Raw genomic sequence first — 19,710 nt, 5'->3', positions numbered from 1 at the left:
GAGCTTCAATACGCACTCTATGTCAGTTAAAATAACCAAAATAGCTAATTTCCGCTGTTAACAACCAACTGATTTCGATAGTTTTCAAGCAATTTACACTGCTATACATATCAAAATTTCATCTGCGATTGGTTGGAGATTAGGAAGTCGAAAAAAACGCGAATAGTTTTCCACAACGTCAATTTTTCAGTTTAAATTTGATGTCTTTGGAAGTTTGTTAACCTTATAGAGGTTTTGCCGAATAATTTATATCAATAACAGGTTGACTCACAGACCAATCGCAAAGAACCTGATGCAATATTGTAAAACCGTAAAACTGTTTTGCTGGCGTTGAGATAGTTTGAACGTGAGTTTCACTTCATTTATGATCATCATGTACTAATAATTGTTACAGAATATGTATGATGAAAACGGTGAACAAATAAATACCTCTTCGGAAGAAGGTAGCATTAAAATTTGCATAACATGCTATTCTAACTTCACTGCTTGATTTGACCTTGAGTTGATTTGTGTTACATTTAAGCGTAACCTGTACACACGAGAAGCAACCAAATGCACAATTTTTCACTGTCAATTTAAAAATGAAGTATTTGGATCTTCAGACGCAAAGCGATCAATATAAATAAAACATACAATGATTCCTAAATAGGAAAATGATCAGGGGCTCATGCTGCTGTCTTTGCATGTAAACCCGTTTTTCTCGGCGTTATAATGAGATTAAGCACAAGAAAGCAAACAAGCATGTATATATATATATATATATATATATATATATATAAATATATATATATATATATATATATATATATATTTGTACGTATACACATATATATATATATAAATATACATATATATATAGATAATTTATAAATATATATATATATATGTATATATTTATATATATATATATATATATATATATATATATATATATATATTTATATATTCATTTATATATATATATATATATATATATACTTTCCTATTTCAATTCTTGTGCTTGATCTAATGGAAACGCATAGAAAACGGTTTTACATGCAAAGCCATCAGCATGAGTCCCTGAACATTTTCCAAATTAGGAATCATTGTACGTTTTACTTATATTGATTGCTTTGCGTCTGAAGATCAAAATACATCATTTATAAAATGACAGTGGAAAATTGTGCAATTAGTGGCTTCTTGTGTGCAGAGGTTACGCTTAGTAGTCATTCAATTCAATTCAAAGTCAAATCAAGCAGTGAAGTTAGAATAGCATGACAAGCAAATTTTAATGCTACATTGTTTCGAAATATTATTAGTTCATTATGATCATACATGAAGTGAAACTCAAGTTCGAACTTTCTCATCGCCAGCAAAACAGTATTACGGCTTCACAATGTTGCATCAGATTCTTTGCGATTGGTTTGTGAATCAACCTGTTTTGATACAAATTATTCGGCAAAACCTCTATATGGTTAACAAACTTCCGATGAAATCAAACTTACCCTGAAAAATTGACGTTGTGGAAAACTATTCGCATTTTTTTGACACCCTAATCTACAACCAATCCCAGATGAAATTTTTATATGTAGAGCAGTGTAAATAGCTTGAAAAATATCAATATCAGTTGGTTGTTAACAGCCGAAATTCGCTTTTTTGGTTATTTTAAACCGACATAGAGTGCTTATTGAAGCTCGTTTCTTGAGCGGTAAATAGTGATTGTAAAGTTTAATTTAATTTTGATTTGAGAAACGAGAAGAAACTTTGCTAATATTTATTTTAGAAGATTATTATTGTCTTGCAACTTGTAAAATCTCATTTTATCAAATTCTAACTGCAGCAGTTCGAAAATTTGCTTGGTTATACCCAAGTTATAGGGTTGCAATGTTTACGATAGCAAAAACTCACGATAGCAAAAACTACGATAGCAAAAACTACGACAACAGATTCTCATTGTTTCATTTTTGTTTATTTTGTATTCTCAGCGAAAAAAAAAATTGTTAAGCAGCAAAGCTGAAGGATTACTTAAAAAGACTAATTGAACAACAAGTAATGCAACTGTAATCTACAGTATAGCTTATAAAACAGTTCAAAAACAATGACTGCAATATTTTTATTTCCGGACATATTCGAAACCGCTGAGACCAACTGAGTGCTGTAAAGTTTTCCTTGTCTTTTTATAGGAGCGCAGTCGTTATTTTGGGTACACTCCAAATGTCTGTCAATTTGAAATATCTAATTGCCTGATCACAAGTTTTTTTATTATGCAAAATTTTGTAATGTAGTAATTGTCAGATCTCACACAAGAAAACCAAAATTCTTTTTTTCACCCAGACTTTACCAAAACTGTTTATGAAAGAAATTGAAAATTTCCGCAATTATAGCCAAATTATTGGGCAACAAATTGTTCAAAAAAGAATTTCTAATTTTGACCTGATAGTTTGAAATATTTTGTATTCCGAGCGAAACAAGTTTGTTGAACAGCAAAGCTGAATGGTTAAATGGTGAGACTAATTCAGTATCAAATAACACAATGGTAATCTACAGAGTAGTGGATAACACAGTTCACAAAAGATAAGAAGAAAGTTGTAATATGAGGACAGATTTGAAACCGCTGAAACGAACTCGGTGGTGTAAAGTTTTCCTTGTCTTGGACAGGAGAGCAGTCGACCCAGACAGTTGAAGTCAAACTGCTGTAGAATCTGATGACGAGAATGCCTAGAGTACTCCACCAACAGAAATCAAATGACTCAACGTTGAAACCCGGTTATGCGAACAAAAAGGGCAAATTAACAAAGAAATTGAAGTGCAAACCCTGCTTAAAGGGAATAGGCTAAGCAAAATGAGCAGCAACCAAGCATTTTAAACTTAAACAACAGAATCTGTACAGTAAGTGTACCGTATCAACCAGCAGAAAACCCAGACGACAAGAAGCATCAAGAATTAGTGGAAGAAGTTAAAACTAAACCAAGGCTTGGCTATTGAAAAATTGAAGATTCAGAACGACCCAACCAACTGAAGGTCCTCTGCTGACAGACTGCTCATCTTCTACAAGCAAATTACCCAAGAAACTTTAGCGTTGAATCCAGATTGTACCCAACAGGGGACATTTTGTGGAAGAACATCTTAGAGAAGCAAGGGAGTGCAAATCGAGTTTGGACTATCATTGGCTTTCATATGAAAGCAAAGGAACATCACCAACAATGATGCAGAGCAAAGTAACCCAATTCAAGCAGTGAAGGAGAGCGAGAGTAACAAAAATTATCGGAAAAACAACCCAGTTGCTCAAACAGTACAAAATGGAGCAACAGCAAGCGGCAAAGATACACAGAATGTTCAGAGAAATTTGAGCAAAGCAAAAGCGTGAAGAACGGATGAAGAAAATCAATATTGAAGTCGAAGTCATGTTGCGCCTTGGATAGGCACGGTTTAAAGAAGAACGCTTGAACTGAAAATGCAAATGAAGGAGCTCGAAACCAAGCATCAACTACTGGAGGAGGAGCATGAGTAAGATTGCAAAATGAAAAGAACAGCATTAGAGAATGAGGATGTCCGCTCTCAATCAACCAGTGGTGCTCGAGACAAATCACGCTGCTACTGGATCCCAAAAAAGAAAGATGTCTCACATTGGGCGGGTAGAATAGGCCACCTTCTAACAATAGATCAATCAGCAGCTGCCCTCGAAGCAACTCTCGAACTATAAAGTCATGGTCACTTCTCACATTATCACAGTTTTCGCGACCGTCCATCAAGCGTTGAAGACCGAGAAAATTGCTCTGAACTGGTAAGCGATAAATCAGTGGTTACTCAGGTAGCAGTAACCTACTAAAGCTGAAATTGAACAACTTCGATGGAAACTCTCCGAATGGCCAGAGTGGTCCAGTATGTTTATTTCTACAGTGGATCAACGACCAATACTAGACTCACAGAACATGAGCCATCTTAAGACTCTACTGACAGGTAAGGTCAGCAATCTCTGGAATGGCTATTCTGGGCAGTTCTACGGTGCCGCTTGGAGCATTCTGGAGAAGAATTTTGGAAGGCCTCATGTAATCATCGATGCACAGCTGGAGAGCCTTCGCAAGGCTAGTCAGGTGAAATCTCACAACTCATCAGATCTGATCAGTTTCTCAATTATTGTTTCAAACTTTCTGAATGTGCTCAAAGAGTACAAGCATAACGGTCCTCTGCAATCAAGCTCGCAAAAAGTGGTGGTTCTATGTTGATGATTAAGATAGACACTGAGCTGATTTGATTATGTTTGAAAATGGCTATCTAGATGGGCAATCTTGCATTAACGGTTTTTAATTTTTCAGGGGGCGAAAAGAAGAAGACTTAAGAAACACAAATGGAGACAAACGGTTCTCAAAAGTATCCAACTTCAGCGCATGTTCGAATGTGAGAGATGAACGCAAGAGCCAAGTGATCATTGTCGGCTAACTGATGGCACTCATAAAATTTGTAACTGTCCGTTTTTCAGAAAGATGAGTGCAGCTGTGGGGAAGCAACACTTTTGTTACTGATGTCTGGGCGAAGGATATGAAACCAAAGATTGTAAAACCGATGCGTGCGGTACCAACGAATGTACAAAGAAGCACAACCGATTGCTACATACAGAAAACCAAAGGGACGAGGGCAATCTCGCAGTTAGCGTAAGCACATTATCAAACAACAAAATTAACAAAGTTACGAGAATTATGCGGATAGTTCCTGTCTCAATTCAGAGAGGTGGCAACAGTCTGAACTCATAGGCTTTCATCAATAGTGGATCGACGGCTTCTTTTACCGATTTAGAGTCAGGGCACCGATGTTACGCTCAACATAGCTGGCATACACGTCACGGAGAATCTGAGCACAGAAAAGGATCCTCTCAAAACATAAGTGGACTATATGCAAAGGTGCATTCAATCGAAGCGTTTGCAAATCGGTTAATCTCATTGGGAAACAGGAACTATAACTACAACAAGCTGAAGCAAAGCCTCAATCATTTGAGTGCTCTACTCGACAAGAGCTTCCACTTGATGGAGTTGGTTAGGATGCATGTTAGCTACAACGCACATTGGATTACAAAATAGGAACGCCAAGTAAACTTTTCGCCGTTCTAACAGAGCTAAGAATGGTAGTCAGTGGATTGATGTCGGACAAGTATTTGTCATTTTGCTTTCACAGATGATGTGAAAGAGACTCAGAATATCCAAACGCGGTGGGATGTAGAAACCTTTGCTTCCAAAATAAACGTCGTCAGTCAGTCAAAGAAGGAACTGCTAGCACAAAGACTGCTAGAGAGTACGACGAACATCACAGGTGAGTGGTACGAAAGGGAAATACTGTGGAGTGAACCACGTCCAAACCTGCCAAACAGTTAAAGCTCAGACTTGGGTCAGCTTTACTCACTGGAGTGAAAATTCCAAGGGGGCCCAAACCTCAATCAGAAGTCGGAAAATCTCGTAACAACAGTCAGTAGATACAGTTGTTGAGAACGGAATCGTAAGAATATTGGAAGAGTCCAAAGCGAAAGGCAACTTTGGGAAAGATCGGTATTTGCCACACAATTCAGTGCTAAACCATAACAAGCCTGGCAAAGTAAGACGTGTTTGCAATGCTGCATCAAAGTACAAAAAAACTTGCCTAAACGACAAGCAACTATCAGCACCCGGTCTGCTACACGGATTGACTGGAACTATATTCAGATTTCGCGAGGGGCGAATAGCGTTGACAGTTGACATCGAATGGGTGTTTCTACAGGTGACATATTCCGAACAGGATAGGAGTTGCCCGAGGTCTCTCTGGAGTCCAACAACTAGCAAACCCATTCGCAGACAAGAATATCAGCGTCCTTAATTTGGAGATAAAATTTTTCAAAATTGTACAAACTATGCTCTCAAGCGAGTGGGACTCAATACAGCAAAAAAGGACTAGAAGTCAATAAGCAACTGGTTATCTCCAGTGCTTTGACTACAATGGACGATTATTGGCGATAGTCTTAATGTCTGCAGAGGTAACAAAAAAGAAGTTGAGACACCAATTACCAAAAGAAGGTTCGATCGCTATTTTTGTCAGTATTTGACACACTCGGTTTTGTTTCTCCGTTCAGTTTTTACATGAGACGGCTTCTGAAAGGCATATGAACTAAGAAAGGGCAACATTAGGACAATGAAGTGGAGCCTGGTGAAGAAGGAGAATTCCCAAGGTGGAAGAACAGCTCCCACAGCAAAGGATAAAACGGAACTTCATCTGTTAGTAGACGCACATGAAGACACGATTTTGCAGTGGCCTATCTAGGACCACGACCCAAAGATCACTCAGCTGACTTAGCATTTGTGATTGGACACTTCCAAGTGGCAACGACGATGCATCTTTCAATAACACGTCTAGAATTGCAAGCAGCAGTCATGGCTGTGAGGTTGAGAGAACAGATAGTCGAGGAAGATGAGAACAAGATATGTATAGTTGCTGTTTTTGGTCGGAATCAACTACAATTTTGCATAGGAAACACAGCTCTCATTGTAAACAACCAGTGTTTGTGGCATCAACAACCCAGCAGACGTTGGCACCCGAGCAATCAACATTGAGCAACTCAGGGGAAGTGAGTGGCTCAGTGGGTTAAGGTGAATGGCCAGAGCAAGTGAATTTAATCTTTGCATCAGATCAAGAAAATAAAACCTCCTCTGTCTTCCAGATGCAAGCTGAAGATAAAAAGCTGTTTTTCAGTGGGAACGATAAAATAACATTAACAGATTGATGAATACAGTGGCTTAAGTACCCCAAGCATTAATCAATTACAAACCGGCAATTTTTGTAGTCAGCGTTGAAGAAAGAGAAAAGGCAGAAGCAATTATTTTCAAGTTGCTACTGCAAGAACAGTATGGCGAAGATACAAAATCTCTGACAGCTGAAAAAGAAATTCCAAAAAGCGGCAAAATTCTACAGCTTTTATTCCTCATGAATGAAGAAGAACTTATTTGAGCAACAGGCAGAGTAGTTAAAAGTCAGTTCAACTTCAATGCAAAGCATCCAATATTGCTAATTGGAAACATCATGCAGTTGAATTATTCTTGGGAAACGAGCACAATGACAATCAAAACGAGGGCAAAGAGCACGTAAGAAACATTGTTCAGCAGAAGCATGAATCCTAGGCATACGAAATGCTTTCAAATCAATCAAGAACAATTTTATAATAATAATAAATTCTTCTCAAGTATGTATAAACAAACAACATTGTTCAATGAGGTTTACATATACATACTCAAAAGGCCATCAAAAGGCAAAAAAGCCTAGTCGTGCGATGCTTTTGGGAAGCAGTTTGTTAGCAAATAGGGGTGGGAGTAGGGTGTGTATATTGGTTTGTTTTTAAGGTTTAAATAGATTGAGTGACAGCAAGTACACGTGAGGAAACAGTTGAGTTTTTGCAAAAGCATAAAAATAAATATAAAATTATTGTTTTGGACAATTGCTCAAATAAAAACTAATAAAAAAGTTCTATGATGTCATTTCCTTGTATAAAATTTTCAAGAAAAGTATGGTAGTGTGTATTAATTCCAGATATGTAGCAACTCTTTATAAAGTGAACATATTTTGAATCGAAATTAAGTATATAATTTAGCAATTTCCTTATTCGTATTCCAATTCTCTTTGGGTTGATACCAGTAAATTGATTGCTAGGTCTTAGTTTCTTAGTTGTTGTTCTTTTCTCATCTAGCCTCACAAGCTCTGAATCCTCAATAAACCGGTTAAAAACTTCATTTTTATGTTCCCGCCTAATTGTTTTGGTTAAAAATTTTAAAAACTCATAAATATGCAGCTCTTTCACCAAGAAGATTCCATATTTTTCCCGTTCGTTCGCTGTTGATTGATGACTTTGTTTCCTGAAAATAATTCGCGTAATTTGTTTAATTTTCACTTCGATAAACTTCAGGCTTGTCTTGTTTGCAGTTCCGTAAATAAGCACTCAATATTATATAACCGGTTGAACAAAAGACTTAAATACTTAAACTAATTGTTTAGTACTCAATATAAACCTCAGTTTGTAGAACAATCCCGTAAATTTGGTCAATTTTGCAGCGACGCTTTTTATGTGTTTTTTGAAATCCAATTTGTTGTCCAGCAAAACGCCTAGATACTTTACTTCGTTGCTCTTTTTAAGGGTTGCATTGTTCAGTCTTAGAACATTCATCATAGTTTTAAAACCTAAGTTTAGATTAATCGTTTTTTCAACATTTAGCGTCAGTTTGTTATCGCTTAAGTGGAGGCCAATGTTGTCAATATCACTTTGAAAAAGAACTTTATTTGCATTTTTTTGGCTGCAGAGCAGTATCGTCGGCATAGAGCGTTATTGTAGAGCAGTTGCATTGTTGTCTGATGTCATTGACGTATATGATGAAAAGTAGTGGTCCTAAAACTGAACCTTGCGGCACGCCAAACGTGACAGTTCTCGGACTCGTTCTTGCAGCACCATATCTAAGAATTTATTTTCTGTCAGATAAGTAAGATTTCATAATTTCAAACATTGGGCCTTTCAAACCTATGTTAGCAATTTTTCTAAGTAGTAAGTTATGATCAACCGTGTCAAATGCCTTTTTCAAATCTAGAAACAAACCTATCGAGCATTTTGGCTGGTTCTCTAAAGTGTCCCTAGCGTTTTCAACAAAATGCGCTAATGCATCAATTGTTCCTCTTTGTCGTCGGAAACCATATTGATTTGCATCCAGGAGATCAAAAACTTCCAAAAACATAGATATTTTGTTGTACAGAAATGTTTCAAAGACTTTTGCAACAGTTGCATTGTTCTTTGTAGAAAAATTGGTCTGAAGTTAGATGGTTCCTGGACATCACCACTTTTATGTACTGCTACTATGATAGCTTCTTTCAGGCAAGGTGGAAAACTTCTTTCATCGATACATTTATTGAATAATTTTGTTAGTATTGGCACAATTACCCATTCAAGTTTCTTCAAAAAAAAGTTGTTCAATTCAAAGCAATCTGTGCTATATTTGGTTCGCATTTTCTTTTTTATTTCCCGTACTTCCAGCGAAGTGGCCCTGGTTAGTCGCATTGATTGTACACTAAAACTACTGCTTTTAGAAATATTCTCACTTTTAGACTCAAAATTTGATGCTAAGGTTTTACCAACTGTAGAGATATAGTCTTTGAATTTATCAGCTGTCTCTTTATTGAGCCTGTCTTGCGATGCAACTTTGCCTTTTAATCTGCTAATGCAGTCAAAAAAAGATTTAGAGTTTTTCTGACCATCTGCATTCCTTAACCGCTGATAATACATTTCCTTTTTTCTTCTGATCAGTTTTTGCAGCTTTTTACGTAGTGCATTGAATTTGAGTTGATCGTTTTTGTCTTTTGTTCTCATTAAATTTTGGTATTGTTGTCGTTTCTTGGTAGCTAGATGTTTTATTTCGTTGTCAACCCACAATTTTTCATTTTTTGCACCTTTACAAATTTTTGTTGGGACAAATTTTTCAACACATTTATTCAAGAGAAACTGAAAATTTTTCATGGCTTCTTTAGAACTTAATTGATCAAGTGTTAGTTCAAACTTCTGTAATTCATGTTGCATATAAAACTGAAGATTAACAATTACGTTTGGGTCATTAAGTTTTGTCCACATTTTAATCATACGATCATCATCATTTTCTTTTTCTGAATGATTCAATTTGTGTCCCGAGAATCCGAAAAAGAGCGTATAATGATCTGTTAGCGTAGTTTGTGACACTTTCAGATCAATTTTTACGTTGGAATACATGGCATCAAAACAAGAAGTACTAGTCTTTGTTTCTCTAGTGCAGTTCACATTTTCCGCATAATGCAGGTCAAAAGACAGCAAGGCTTCTTGCAATGTTTTCAACTTTGAAAAAACGGTGTGATGATATATATTAAAATCACCACATATAACTGACATATAGTCTTCCGGAATAACAACTTTCTCAAAATGGTTTCCTAAGCTTGTGCTTAGTTTTTCGTTGGACGTGTTTGGTTTGACGTATATTGTAGTTAAAAAAACTTTTAAATTATTATAGCAAAACTTCAGTGTCAAATTTTGGCACTCATTGCTGGTGTAATTGCTTACTGTTTCGAACTTTATTTTGTTTTTCAAAAAAATACCAACTCCTCCACCTCGATTTCGTTTTACACCCCTACTGACTGTGACGATTTTTTGATAACCATCTAGTTGCAAATAAGCAGTGTCATACTCTTCGTTTATCCATGTTTCTGTTAAGCAGACGGCTAAAGGTAGACTATCTCAACTGTTTACTAGAATTTGAAGCTGATCTAAATTTTTGTATATAGATGTTATATTTTGAGGCATGAAGAGCTTTTGCATTTTGTTGTACTAAAAAGATATGTACAAGTGGAAGAAAACCGGGACGACCATTGTCTTCAATGGATTGTAGCAGCAAAGTTTAAAGTGTTAGCGGATATGACGTTAGAGTTAAAACAACTCTGGTTACCAGAGTAAAAAATTGTTTTTTCGAAAAAAAATGCTCAATCGTAGACAGAATATGTATTTATTTTGTTAAAATATTTAAAAAATATATAGCCTAAAAGGAGAAAAAAACAAGAAAACGATGAAAATAGAATTTATTCTGCTAAGATCATGTATTTGGAGAAAGTTTACAAGTTTAACAACTTCAAGCGCGTAATCGCAGCAATCAGTTGATATACTTGATATATCTTGGGTGGTCCTGTTTTCACATTGAGAGAAATAAAAAGAAACGACATCGATTTTAAATAGGCGCTTTAATGCAGCCATCAAATCTGATGTACAAACAATTTCTTTTTTCATTGATTTTTGGTCGTAGTGATGCAGAACAAGTAGTGCAACACAATAAAACCAGCAATTGCCAATCTAACCGAAAAATGTTAGGTGCTTTAGCAAAAAATACAGAAGCGGGAGTCGACTACTTTGGCCTTTTACAGTTAGGAATGGGCAAAAAAAGAAACAGGATGGTGTTGTCTGTTCATATGTATAACTATGAGAGCGGTTCATGTAGAAGTGGTACCCAAATTGGATACAGATTTTTCTCTCAATGCCATTTTGCGATTTATTGCGCGAAGTACGTAAACCGAGTAAATTCAATAACGACAAAGAGACAACCTTTATGAGAATTGAAAGAGTGTACGTTGCGGCATGGAACACAGAATTGCAGTTGCATTGTTGTCTGATGTCATTGACGTATATGATGAAAAGTAGTGGTCCTAAAACTGAACCTCGCGGCACGCCAAACGTGACAGTTCTCGGACTCGTTCTTGCAGCACCATATCTAAGAATTTGTTTTCTGTCAGATAAGTAAGATTTCATAATTTCAAGCATTGGGCCTCTCAAACCTATGTTAGCAATTTTTCTAAGTAGTAAGTTATGATCAACCGTGTCAAATGCCTTTTTCAAATCTAGAAACAAACCTATCGAGCACTTTGGCTGGTTTTCTAAATTGTCCCTAGCGTTTTCAACAAAATGCGCTAATGCATCAATTGTTCCTCTTTGTCGTCGGAAACCATATTGATTTGCATCCAGGAGATCAAAAACTTCCAAAAACATAGATATTTTGTTGTACAGAAATGTTTCAAAGACTTTTGCAACAGTTGCATTGTTCTTTGTAGAAAAATTGGTCTGAAGTTAGATGGTTCCTGGACATCACCACTTTTATGTACTGCTACTATGATAGCTTCTTTCAGGCAAGGTGGAAAACTTCTTTCATCGATACATTTGTTGATTATTTTGTTAGTATTGGCACAATTAACCATTCGAGTTTCTTCAAAAAAAAGTTGTTCAATTCAAAGCAATCTGTGCTATATTTGGTTCGCATTTTCTTTATTATTTCCCGTACTTCCAGCGAAGTGGCCCTGGTTAGTCGCATTGATTGTACACTAAAACTACTGCTTTTAGAAATATTCCCACTTTTAGACTCAAAATTTGATGCTAAGGTTTTACCAACTGTAGAGATATAGTCTATGAATTTATCAGCTGTCTCTTTATTGAGCCTATCTTGCGATGCAACTTTGCCTTTTAATCTGCTAATGCAGTCAAAAAGAGATTTAGAGTTTTTCTGACCATCTGCATACCTTTACCGCTGATAATACATTTCCTTTTTTCTTCTGATCAGTTTTTGCAGCTTTTTACGTAGTGCATTGAATTTGAGTTGATCGTTTTTGTCTTTTGTTCTCATTAAATTTTGGTATTGTTGTCGTTTCGTTGCTAGATGTTTTATTTCGTTGTCAACCCACAATTTTTTATTTTTTGCACCTTTACAAATTTTTGTAGGGACAAATTTTTCAACACATTTATTCAAGAGAAACTGAAAATTTTTCATGGCTTCTTCAGAACTTAATTGATCAAGTGTTAGTTCAAACTCCTGTAATTCATGTTGCATATAAAACTGAAGATTAACAATTACGTTTGGGTCATTAAGTTTTGTCCACATTTTAATCATACGATCATCATCATTTTCTTTTTCTGAATGATTCAATTTGTGTCCCGAGAATCCGAAAAAGAGCGTATAATGATCTGTTAGCGTAATTTGTGACACTTTCAGATCAATTATTACGTTGGAATACAGGGCATCAAAACAAGAACTACTAGTCTTTGTTTCTCTAGTGCAGTTAACATTTTCCGCATAATGCAGGTCAAAAGACAGCAAGGCGTCTTGCAATGTTTTCAACTTTGAAAAAACGGTGTGATGATATATATTAAAATCACCACATATAACTGACATATAGTCTTCCGGAATAACAACTTTCTCAATAATGGTTTCCTAAGCTTGTGTTTAGTTTTTCGTTGGACGTGTTTGATTTGACGTATATTGTAGTTAAAAAAACTTTTAAATTATTATAGCAAAACTTCAGTGTCAAAATTTGGCACTCATTGCTGGTGTAATTGCTTACTGTTTCGAACTTTATTTTGTTTTTCAAAAAAATACCAACTCCTCCACCTCGATTTCGTTTTACACCCCTACTGACTGTGACGATTTTTTGATAACCATCTAGTTGCAAACAAGCAGTGTCATACTCTTCGTTTATCCATGTTTCTGTTAAGCAGACGGCTAAAGGTAGACTATCTAAACTGTTTACTAGAATTTGAAGCTGATATAAATTTTTGTATATAGATCTTATATTTTGAAGCATGAAGAGCTTTTGCATTTTGTTGTACTAAAATGATATTTTTTTCATTGATTTTTGGTCGTAGTGACGCAGAACAAGTAGTGCAACACAATAAAACCAGCAATTGCCAATCTAACCGAAAAAATGTTAGGTGCTTTAGCAAAAAATACAGAAGCGGGAGTCGACTACTTTGGCCTTTTACAGTTAGGAATGGGCAAAAAAAGAAAAAGGATGGTGTTGTCTGTTCATATGTATAACTATGAGAGCGGTTCATGTAGAAGTGGTACCCAAATTGGATACAGTTTTTTCTCTCAATGCAATTTATTGCGCGAAGTACGTAAACCGAGTAAATTCAATAACGACAAAGAGACAATCTTTATGAGAATTGAAAGAGTGTACGTTGCGGCATGGAACACAGAAGGGATCGAAATTTATTGATCTCATTGCGGAATCAAATAGAAGTTCCACCCACCCGCAACATCTCAATTTGGAGGAATATGGGAACGGTTTGTGAAAAGCAGCAAGAAAGCAAGTTATGTAGTGTTGGGGAATAGATCAGTCACCGAGAACGTTCTTTCAAGCACTATTTGTATTTTTGAGAAATCATTGAACGCAAGACCGCTGACTCTAGTCAGTTCAGACGTTAATGACCTCGAAGCATTGACTCCCAAACACTTCTGGCTTAGCATCAAGGACGCTTGATTACACTGTCTACCATGCGCAGAGGAATTTATTGATCATCGGAAGCTCTTTCGACAAAGTCAAGCCTTAGCAAAAATCGTTTTGGGGAGATTTTGCTAAGAGTATTTGCCAACGTTAAAGAAACGGCAAAATTGGAGACCTACGGCAAAAGAAACCCATAAGGAAGGCAATCTCTTTTTGTTGATCAAAGACAGTGATAAACGGGGATATAGTGATCAGGGTTGAGTTATGCTATCAAGTTTAATTTAACGTTGAACTGTGAAATGAGATTTAACTTTGATTTTCTCAATCTTTCTTTCTGGCGAACAGAGTGTTAAAGCAAGAAAAACTTTGTGAAAATCCTAAAGTCAGCTTCTCTTACTGGCTTGAATGAAACCTACTCTAGTTCGAAATTGGAATGACTGATAATCATAGAAACTTTTGTTAACATTTATGTTAGAAGATTATTAATATGCGATTTGCAATTTGTAAAGTCTCCTTTCATCAACTTCTAACTGCAGCAGATTGAATCTTTGATTGGTTATACCCAAGTTATAGGGCTACAATGTTTACGATTGAAAGTTCCTCAATTCATTTTATAAGCTGAGTTATCAACAAAAACTCAAGCAGATTTTGATTGTTTCATTTATATTTATTTTTTATTCTGAGCGAAACAAGTTTGTTAAGCAGCAAAGCTGAAGGATTACTTAAAAAGACTAATTGAACAACAAGTAGTGCAACGGTAATCTACAGTATACCGGATAATACAGTTCACAAAAGTTAACTGCAAAAACGTAAAAACCGGACAGATTTGAAACCGATGGAAAGAATTGGGTGGTGTGAAGTTTTCCTTGTTTTTGATAGGAGAGCAGCCGTTAGATTGGGTACGCTCCAAATGTTTTTTTTTTTGTAGTTTGACACATCTAATGGTTTAATCATTAGATTTTTTATAAAATAAATTTTTGTAATACTGTAATTGCCTAATCTCACACAAGAGAACAGAAATTCTGCTTATCACCCAGACTTTACACAACAATATTTCTCCTTGCTAAATCTTACTTGGAACTTCTTATCGTGTACGGGGAACTATTCTTATGTAGAATCTGGGTTATAAGAAGAATTTTGGTTTTTTGTTGTAAGATCTAACAATTATATTGTATGGAAACCTTTATAGCTATTAGCGAATTAGCTTGACAGCCTTTCGAAAAGTTTATCAGATCTGGCACGATAAAAATTTTTCTTACCAGTTCTTACACGACCAGTCTGTTCTTTGAACATTTTGTGCTAGGCCTTGTTTTGTGCTGGTTGCTAATATAATCTATTCCCTCTCAGGTAGTTATTCAATGATGAATGGTAACCTTTTTGTTCAAGTAGGGCAGATGTTCAGTTTGATAGTCTCCACACTCGTCGTATGGAGATTTGAGGCGCAGAATTTTTTGCTAAAGCAAGGATCACGTTTCACACTCAGAGAAATAAGCTTTTAAAAAAACAACCCAATAAGGAACCCTGCAATTGTGAGTTTTATATTATTCTAATCGGTGTTGTTATGATTGAACGGGATGAATTTCTATTCATGTGGGGACAGTTTTCCAAGATTACGTCACTACTTGGCAAATAGCTTTTAACAAATAACTTGGCAAACAAACTTTTCCATGACCTAGGAGCCAAGTGATTATTTAGGTTAATAAACTGTTCTCGCGAAACATTCCTTAAAGTATCTACTGGTCATGTAATGGGAATATTAATTACATGGACAATGTTAAAAATGCCCGAAATATTTTTCACAATCCTAAATGGAAAACGCGATAACAGAGAAGAATACATTTCCTTCCTTCTTTCGCTTAAAAGTTTTTTTTTCATCTATCAATAATTCGGTTATTCAAATTTGACCCAAGCCATGTTCAGTTTCGATTTGACCTCTAACCTCAAACAACATTTGACCTCTAACCCTGTTTAGTGCAATAGTTGTATACATTCCGGGGTACACTGGCAACATAGTTGTAGGGTCCAGGTAAGAATGGGGCTCTGAAGAGGGGGAAATGTAGAATGCCAGGCCTAGAGAGTCTGTCATAGACCCACTGTACTCGTATGACTCTATATTCAACAATAGTTCTAATCCTGAAACGAAAAAAAATGATGACTTTTTTGATTATTTTTGTTTGATATCCAAGGTTAGCCGTAAGTCTAGTTAGATATTTCTGGTCGAGTGATGTTGTAACAATTGATATCTATTACGGCATTTTAGGTCGAGCCAATGTCTAGTTTGGCATATTTAGTTGAAAAACTAAGCATATCGAGCAACTGACAAAGGAACTCAGAAAAGCAACACTTTCGATAGAAAAGCTAAAGTTATTGAATACTTTAGTCAAGCAGCATTGTATTGTTCCCGTACAGTGCGAGAGCTGTAAATTACTACTGGTCGAATATAAAAATATAAATTCATTCCGAATGCGTTACTGGCTGTAGACTGATTCAAGTTAAATTTTAGAAGTTGCAGAATTGATACCAATCTATACTGACGTTGCCTTCTTCTTCTCTTTGTGTTGTTCCTCCTAAGACTGTAGTTCAGCTCTTGATTATGATAGAATTTTGACATATGTTTTGGACCTAATTTTATTAAATAATGTTCAAGCTTGTTTGACGCACTATTGATGTTAGACGTTTTGCAGGACTGGAATTTAGATAGACTTGGATTATTGAGCTGGTTATATAGTGTAATAAAACCCAACTCACCTCCCCCAACTCTGCATTTTTAATTCGCTCACGGACAATTTAACCTGGCTACCCAGGTTGAGGTCCATAGACCCAAATTGACTTATGATCAGACCCAGTCGAGCGCACACCCGTGTGTTCCCAGACCGAAATTACTCAGTGGTCAACTGGGGTATGGTCTCGACTTAGTCTGATCAGAGGTTACTTGCGCCTGAAATTGGGTCTGATCATAGTCTGGGCAATGATCTGAATTTTAGTCTGGACCCTGGTCTGGAGATGGTCTGATCAGAACTCCATAGGTGTGGAAAGTCTGATCAGAGGTTATTTGGGTCTGGAAAGTCTGATCAAGGGTATTTTCGGTCTGGAAAGTCTGATCAGAGATAATTTCGGTCTGGAAAGTCTGATCAGGAGAAAATTTGGGTCCGGACCTCAACCTGAGTATTTATGAAGAGTGTTAGTCTGGTTTTGATGGCTAACCATATCCAGGCCCGCTGTTGTAAATGGGAAAGGAGTCACTGAATTGGTAGCATCTGCCGTATGGCTCAGAAATGACTTCTGTGAAGTGGCTGCAAAAGAGAAGAAACAGCTCAAATATACGCAATACAATTGAATTCCTATTTGACAGATCGACTAGAGCTCTTAATAGTTCTCTATAAATTTAATTACAAATATATTTTTAGAACCAAACAAACCATCCGTAGTTTTGGCGAGACCACTATAATCTATTTTCCGCATAGCCAAAAACTAGATCACTAATTTTGAAAACACATTTTGAAACTTTATTTGGGGGGTGGGGTCATTATCGAGGCTCCCGGGCCGAGGAAATATCGGAAAAATATGTAAGATAAGCGGTGAAAAGTTGTTTTTTTCACCGCAAAGTTCGTACATAATTTTGCGGTGAAATGCGGTGAAAAGTCACCACATTTCATCACTTTCTACAGTTTAGCGAGATTAGTAAGATTTGCGATTTTCAGTAGTGAAATTACATATTTTAGCGGTGAAATGTGAATTTTTGTAAGTTCACCGCTTACTCTAGTGGTAAAATTACATAAATTCACCGCTTAGAAAAAAGTGTCAAAATGATATAAGGTCGGGGGCTAATTTTAGGAGGGTTAAATCTAACATTTCCTCACTTACCGCCCATTGCCCTCTTAACTTCCCTCGTTTTACCCCCCTCCCTTAAAATTGCCCCATTAATCTTATATTATTTGACACTTTTTCTAAGAGGTGAATATATGTAATTTCACCATTAAGTTAAGCGGTGGATTTATGTAATCTCATCGCATTCACCTCTCATCTTACATAATTTAGACATTTTTTTTCAAAGCGGTGAATTTATGTAATTTCACCGCTAAATTCAGTGGTGAAACTATGTAATTTCACTGCTACCGGACGATAATTTTTTTCACCGCTTTCACCGCCTGATTTATGTAATTTCACCGCAATCACCGCTTATCTTACAAATTTTCCCGCATTCACCGCTTATCTTACATATATTTGCGTTGAATGGCGGTGACACCTCGACCCGGGCTCTTCTCAAACTAAGGGTTCTTAACGTTGGCCTCAAAAATTTTCCAAGAGGAATCGTCTCGATCAATAGTTGTTCCGACGTCCAAATTTATTTGGGGTTCGAAGTTCATGCTATCCTGGTTAAAGTTTGTGAAATTCTTCACATTTCCGATTTCTTCACGCTTTGTATAGGCTTTTGAGCCCAAATATACCCCAGAAAGATGAGATCATTTCTGTATTTTGGCTGTAAAAAGTTAGTTCAAATGCAATCTTGAACCATAACAAAGAAAAAGATAAGAATTGAAAGATGTTTATTTCAAATTCAACGAAGTGATCTAAATTAGAGTACCCAGTGAAACGAAATTTGATACACCTTGCAAAGACATGCAAGATTTTGACAGTTTTGACAAAACATGGATTATCTTAGCACGGACAACAATTCCTGGTACATCTTGATCAGATCTTGCCATGATCTTATCAACCTGTATCAAGAAAATTGCGTTATTAAACTTGCCAAAATCATGGCAAAACATGCCAAAACAATTTCACTGAATTTCACTGGCGTAATAAGTAATCAGAACGTAGTAATTGCTCTTGTGCTGAACATTATTATTTTAAGTTGCTCTCTTCGAGACTTTTCGCAATCAAACAAACCTTTCTCGAATCCGCTTCTGTTGGTCATATTTCAACAAAAATACCTATCAAACCCACAAACAACGGTTTTTAATTCACTTAAACTTGTTTTTAGTATTGATTTCCGCACAAACATTGAAAAAATACAGTATCACATCGAATGCACAAATGTACATTAAATTCTTCAATGTCAATAAGCTCAATGCTATTAACAATAAGCATTCGCTCTAATTCACTCTGATAGATAACTTAAAGAGAATGACTACAAAACAGAGCCTCGTCACTTAAAACCGTTTCTTTTGTCTCTAAATAGTCCTCAAATGCAAGATAAATACCAGGTAAACTTTGCTCTCAAAATTTAAAATGTATTTGTGTAAAGAGTCAGTAACGTTAGTCAGAAAAACGTTAAGAAAAGATTAAGGAATCTCACGAAGCATAAATTGAGTAAACTAACTTTGATTACCAACTCGAATAAACAATATATTTCGTGAAAATATCAAACCATTTACCTTAATAAACAGATGATGTTCTGGGGACATTTGAAAACAGCTGCTTTTTTTATCTTGAGCGTTCAGTGAAAAAACGAAGACAAAGAGAGCCATAATTTTTATCTCACTTAATTAATTTAAAAAGTCATTGAAAAATAATTAAGGTAAACCTATTTCTGAAATGGAACAAAAATAAATTCTAGAAAAGAAACTTTCCCGTAGAAGATTAAAAATCCCTAAAAATGGTATAAAAGGGAGCACTGACTAGCAATTTTATCTCAAAGTTGCATGTTAACTAATAAATGCCTTAAAAGATTGAATTCTCCTAAACTTCATATAAAAGAAACACATTTGAAAGCCGGAGTCTAGCAAAACATCCCTCTCACCTTGTGAAAAAAAAAATTTCACGACGGTTTTTCGCGCTATTCCTTAGACAAATAATTAGAAGAGGACGCTGTTTTTTATGAATTTTTTTCTGCAGATTGGCGTATACACTTACAACGCTGAAGTCGTAAAATGACCGGCACCAAAAAACTATGCTTTTGAATAGTTGATGGTATCTATTAAAAAGAGTTATTGGATTGGATGAAACACTTCCTGT

General features: G+C 35.9%; 1 protein-coding gene across 1 annotated transcript; it reads right to left on the bottom strand.

The window, feature by feature from the left end:
• Positions 1 to 15,006: 15,006 nt before the first annotated feature.
• On the bottom strand, positions 15,007 to 17,045 carry LOC142356966 (acid-sensing ion channel 2-like; the record flags this gene model as incomplete). Its single annotated transcript, XM_075408703.1, has 3 exons — positions 15,007 to 15,206; positions 15,716 to 15,885; positions 16,957 to 17,045. Coding segments are annotated over 3 exons (358 nt in total), but the record flags the coding sequence as incomplete, so codon positions are not given.
• Positions 17,046 to 19,710: the final 2,665 nt, after the last annotated feature.

The sequence above is a fragment of the Convolutriloba macropyga genome, unplaced genomic scaffold, assembly GCF_964194025.1.
Source record: "Convolutriloba macropyga unplaced genomic scaffold, txConMacr16.3 SCAFFOLD_4825, whole genome shotgun sequence".
Classification (NCBI taxonomy): Eukaryota; Metazoa; Xenacoelomorpha; order Acoela; family Convolutidae; genus Convolutriloba; species Convolutriloba macropyga.
The sequence above is the reverse complement of the archived record's forward strand: the minus strand, read 5'-3'. Positions and strand labels throughout refer to the sequence as shown.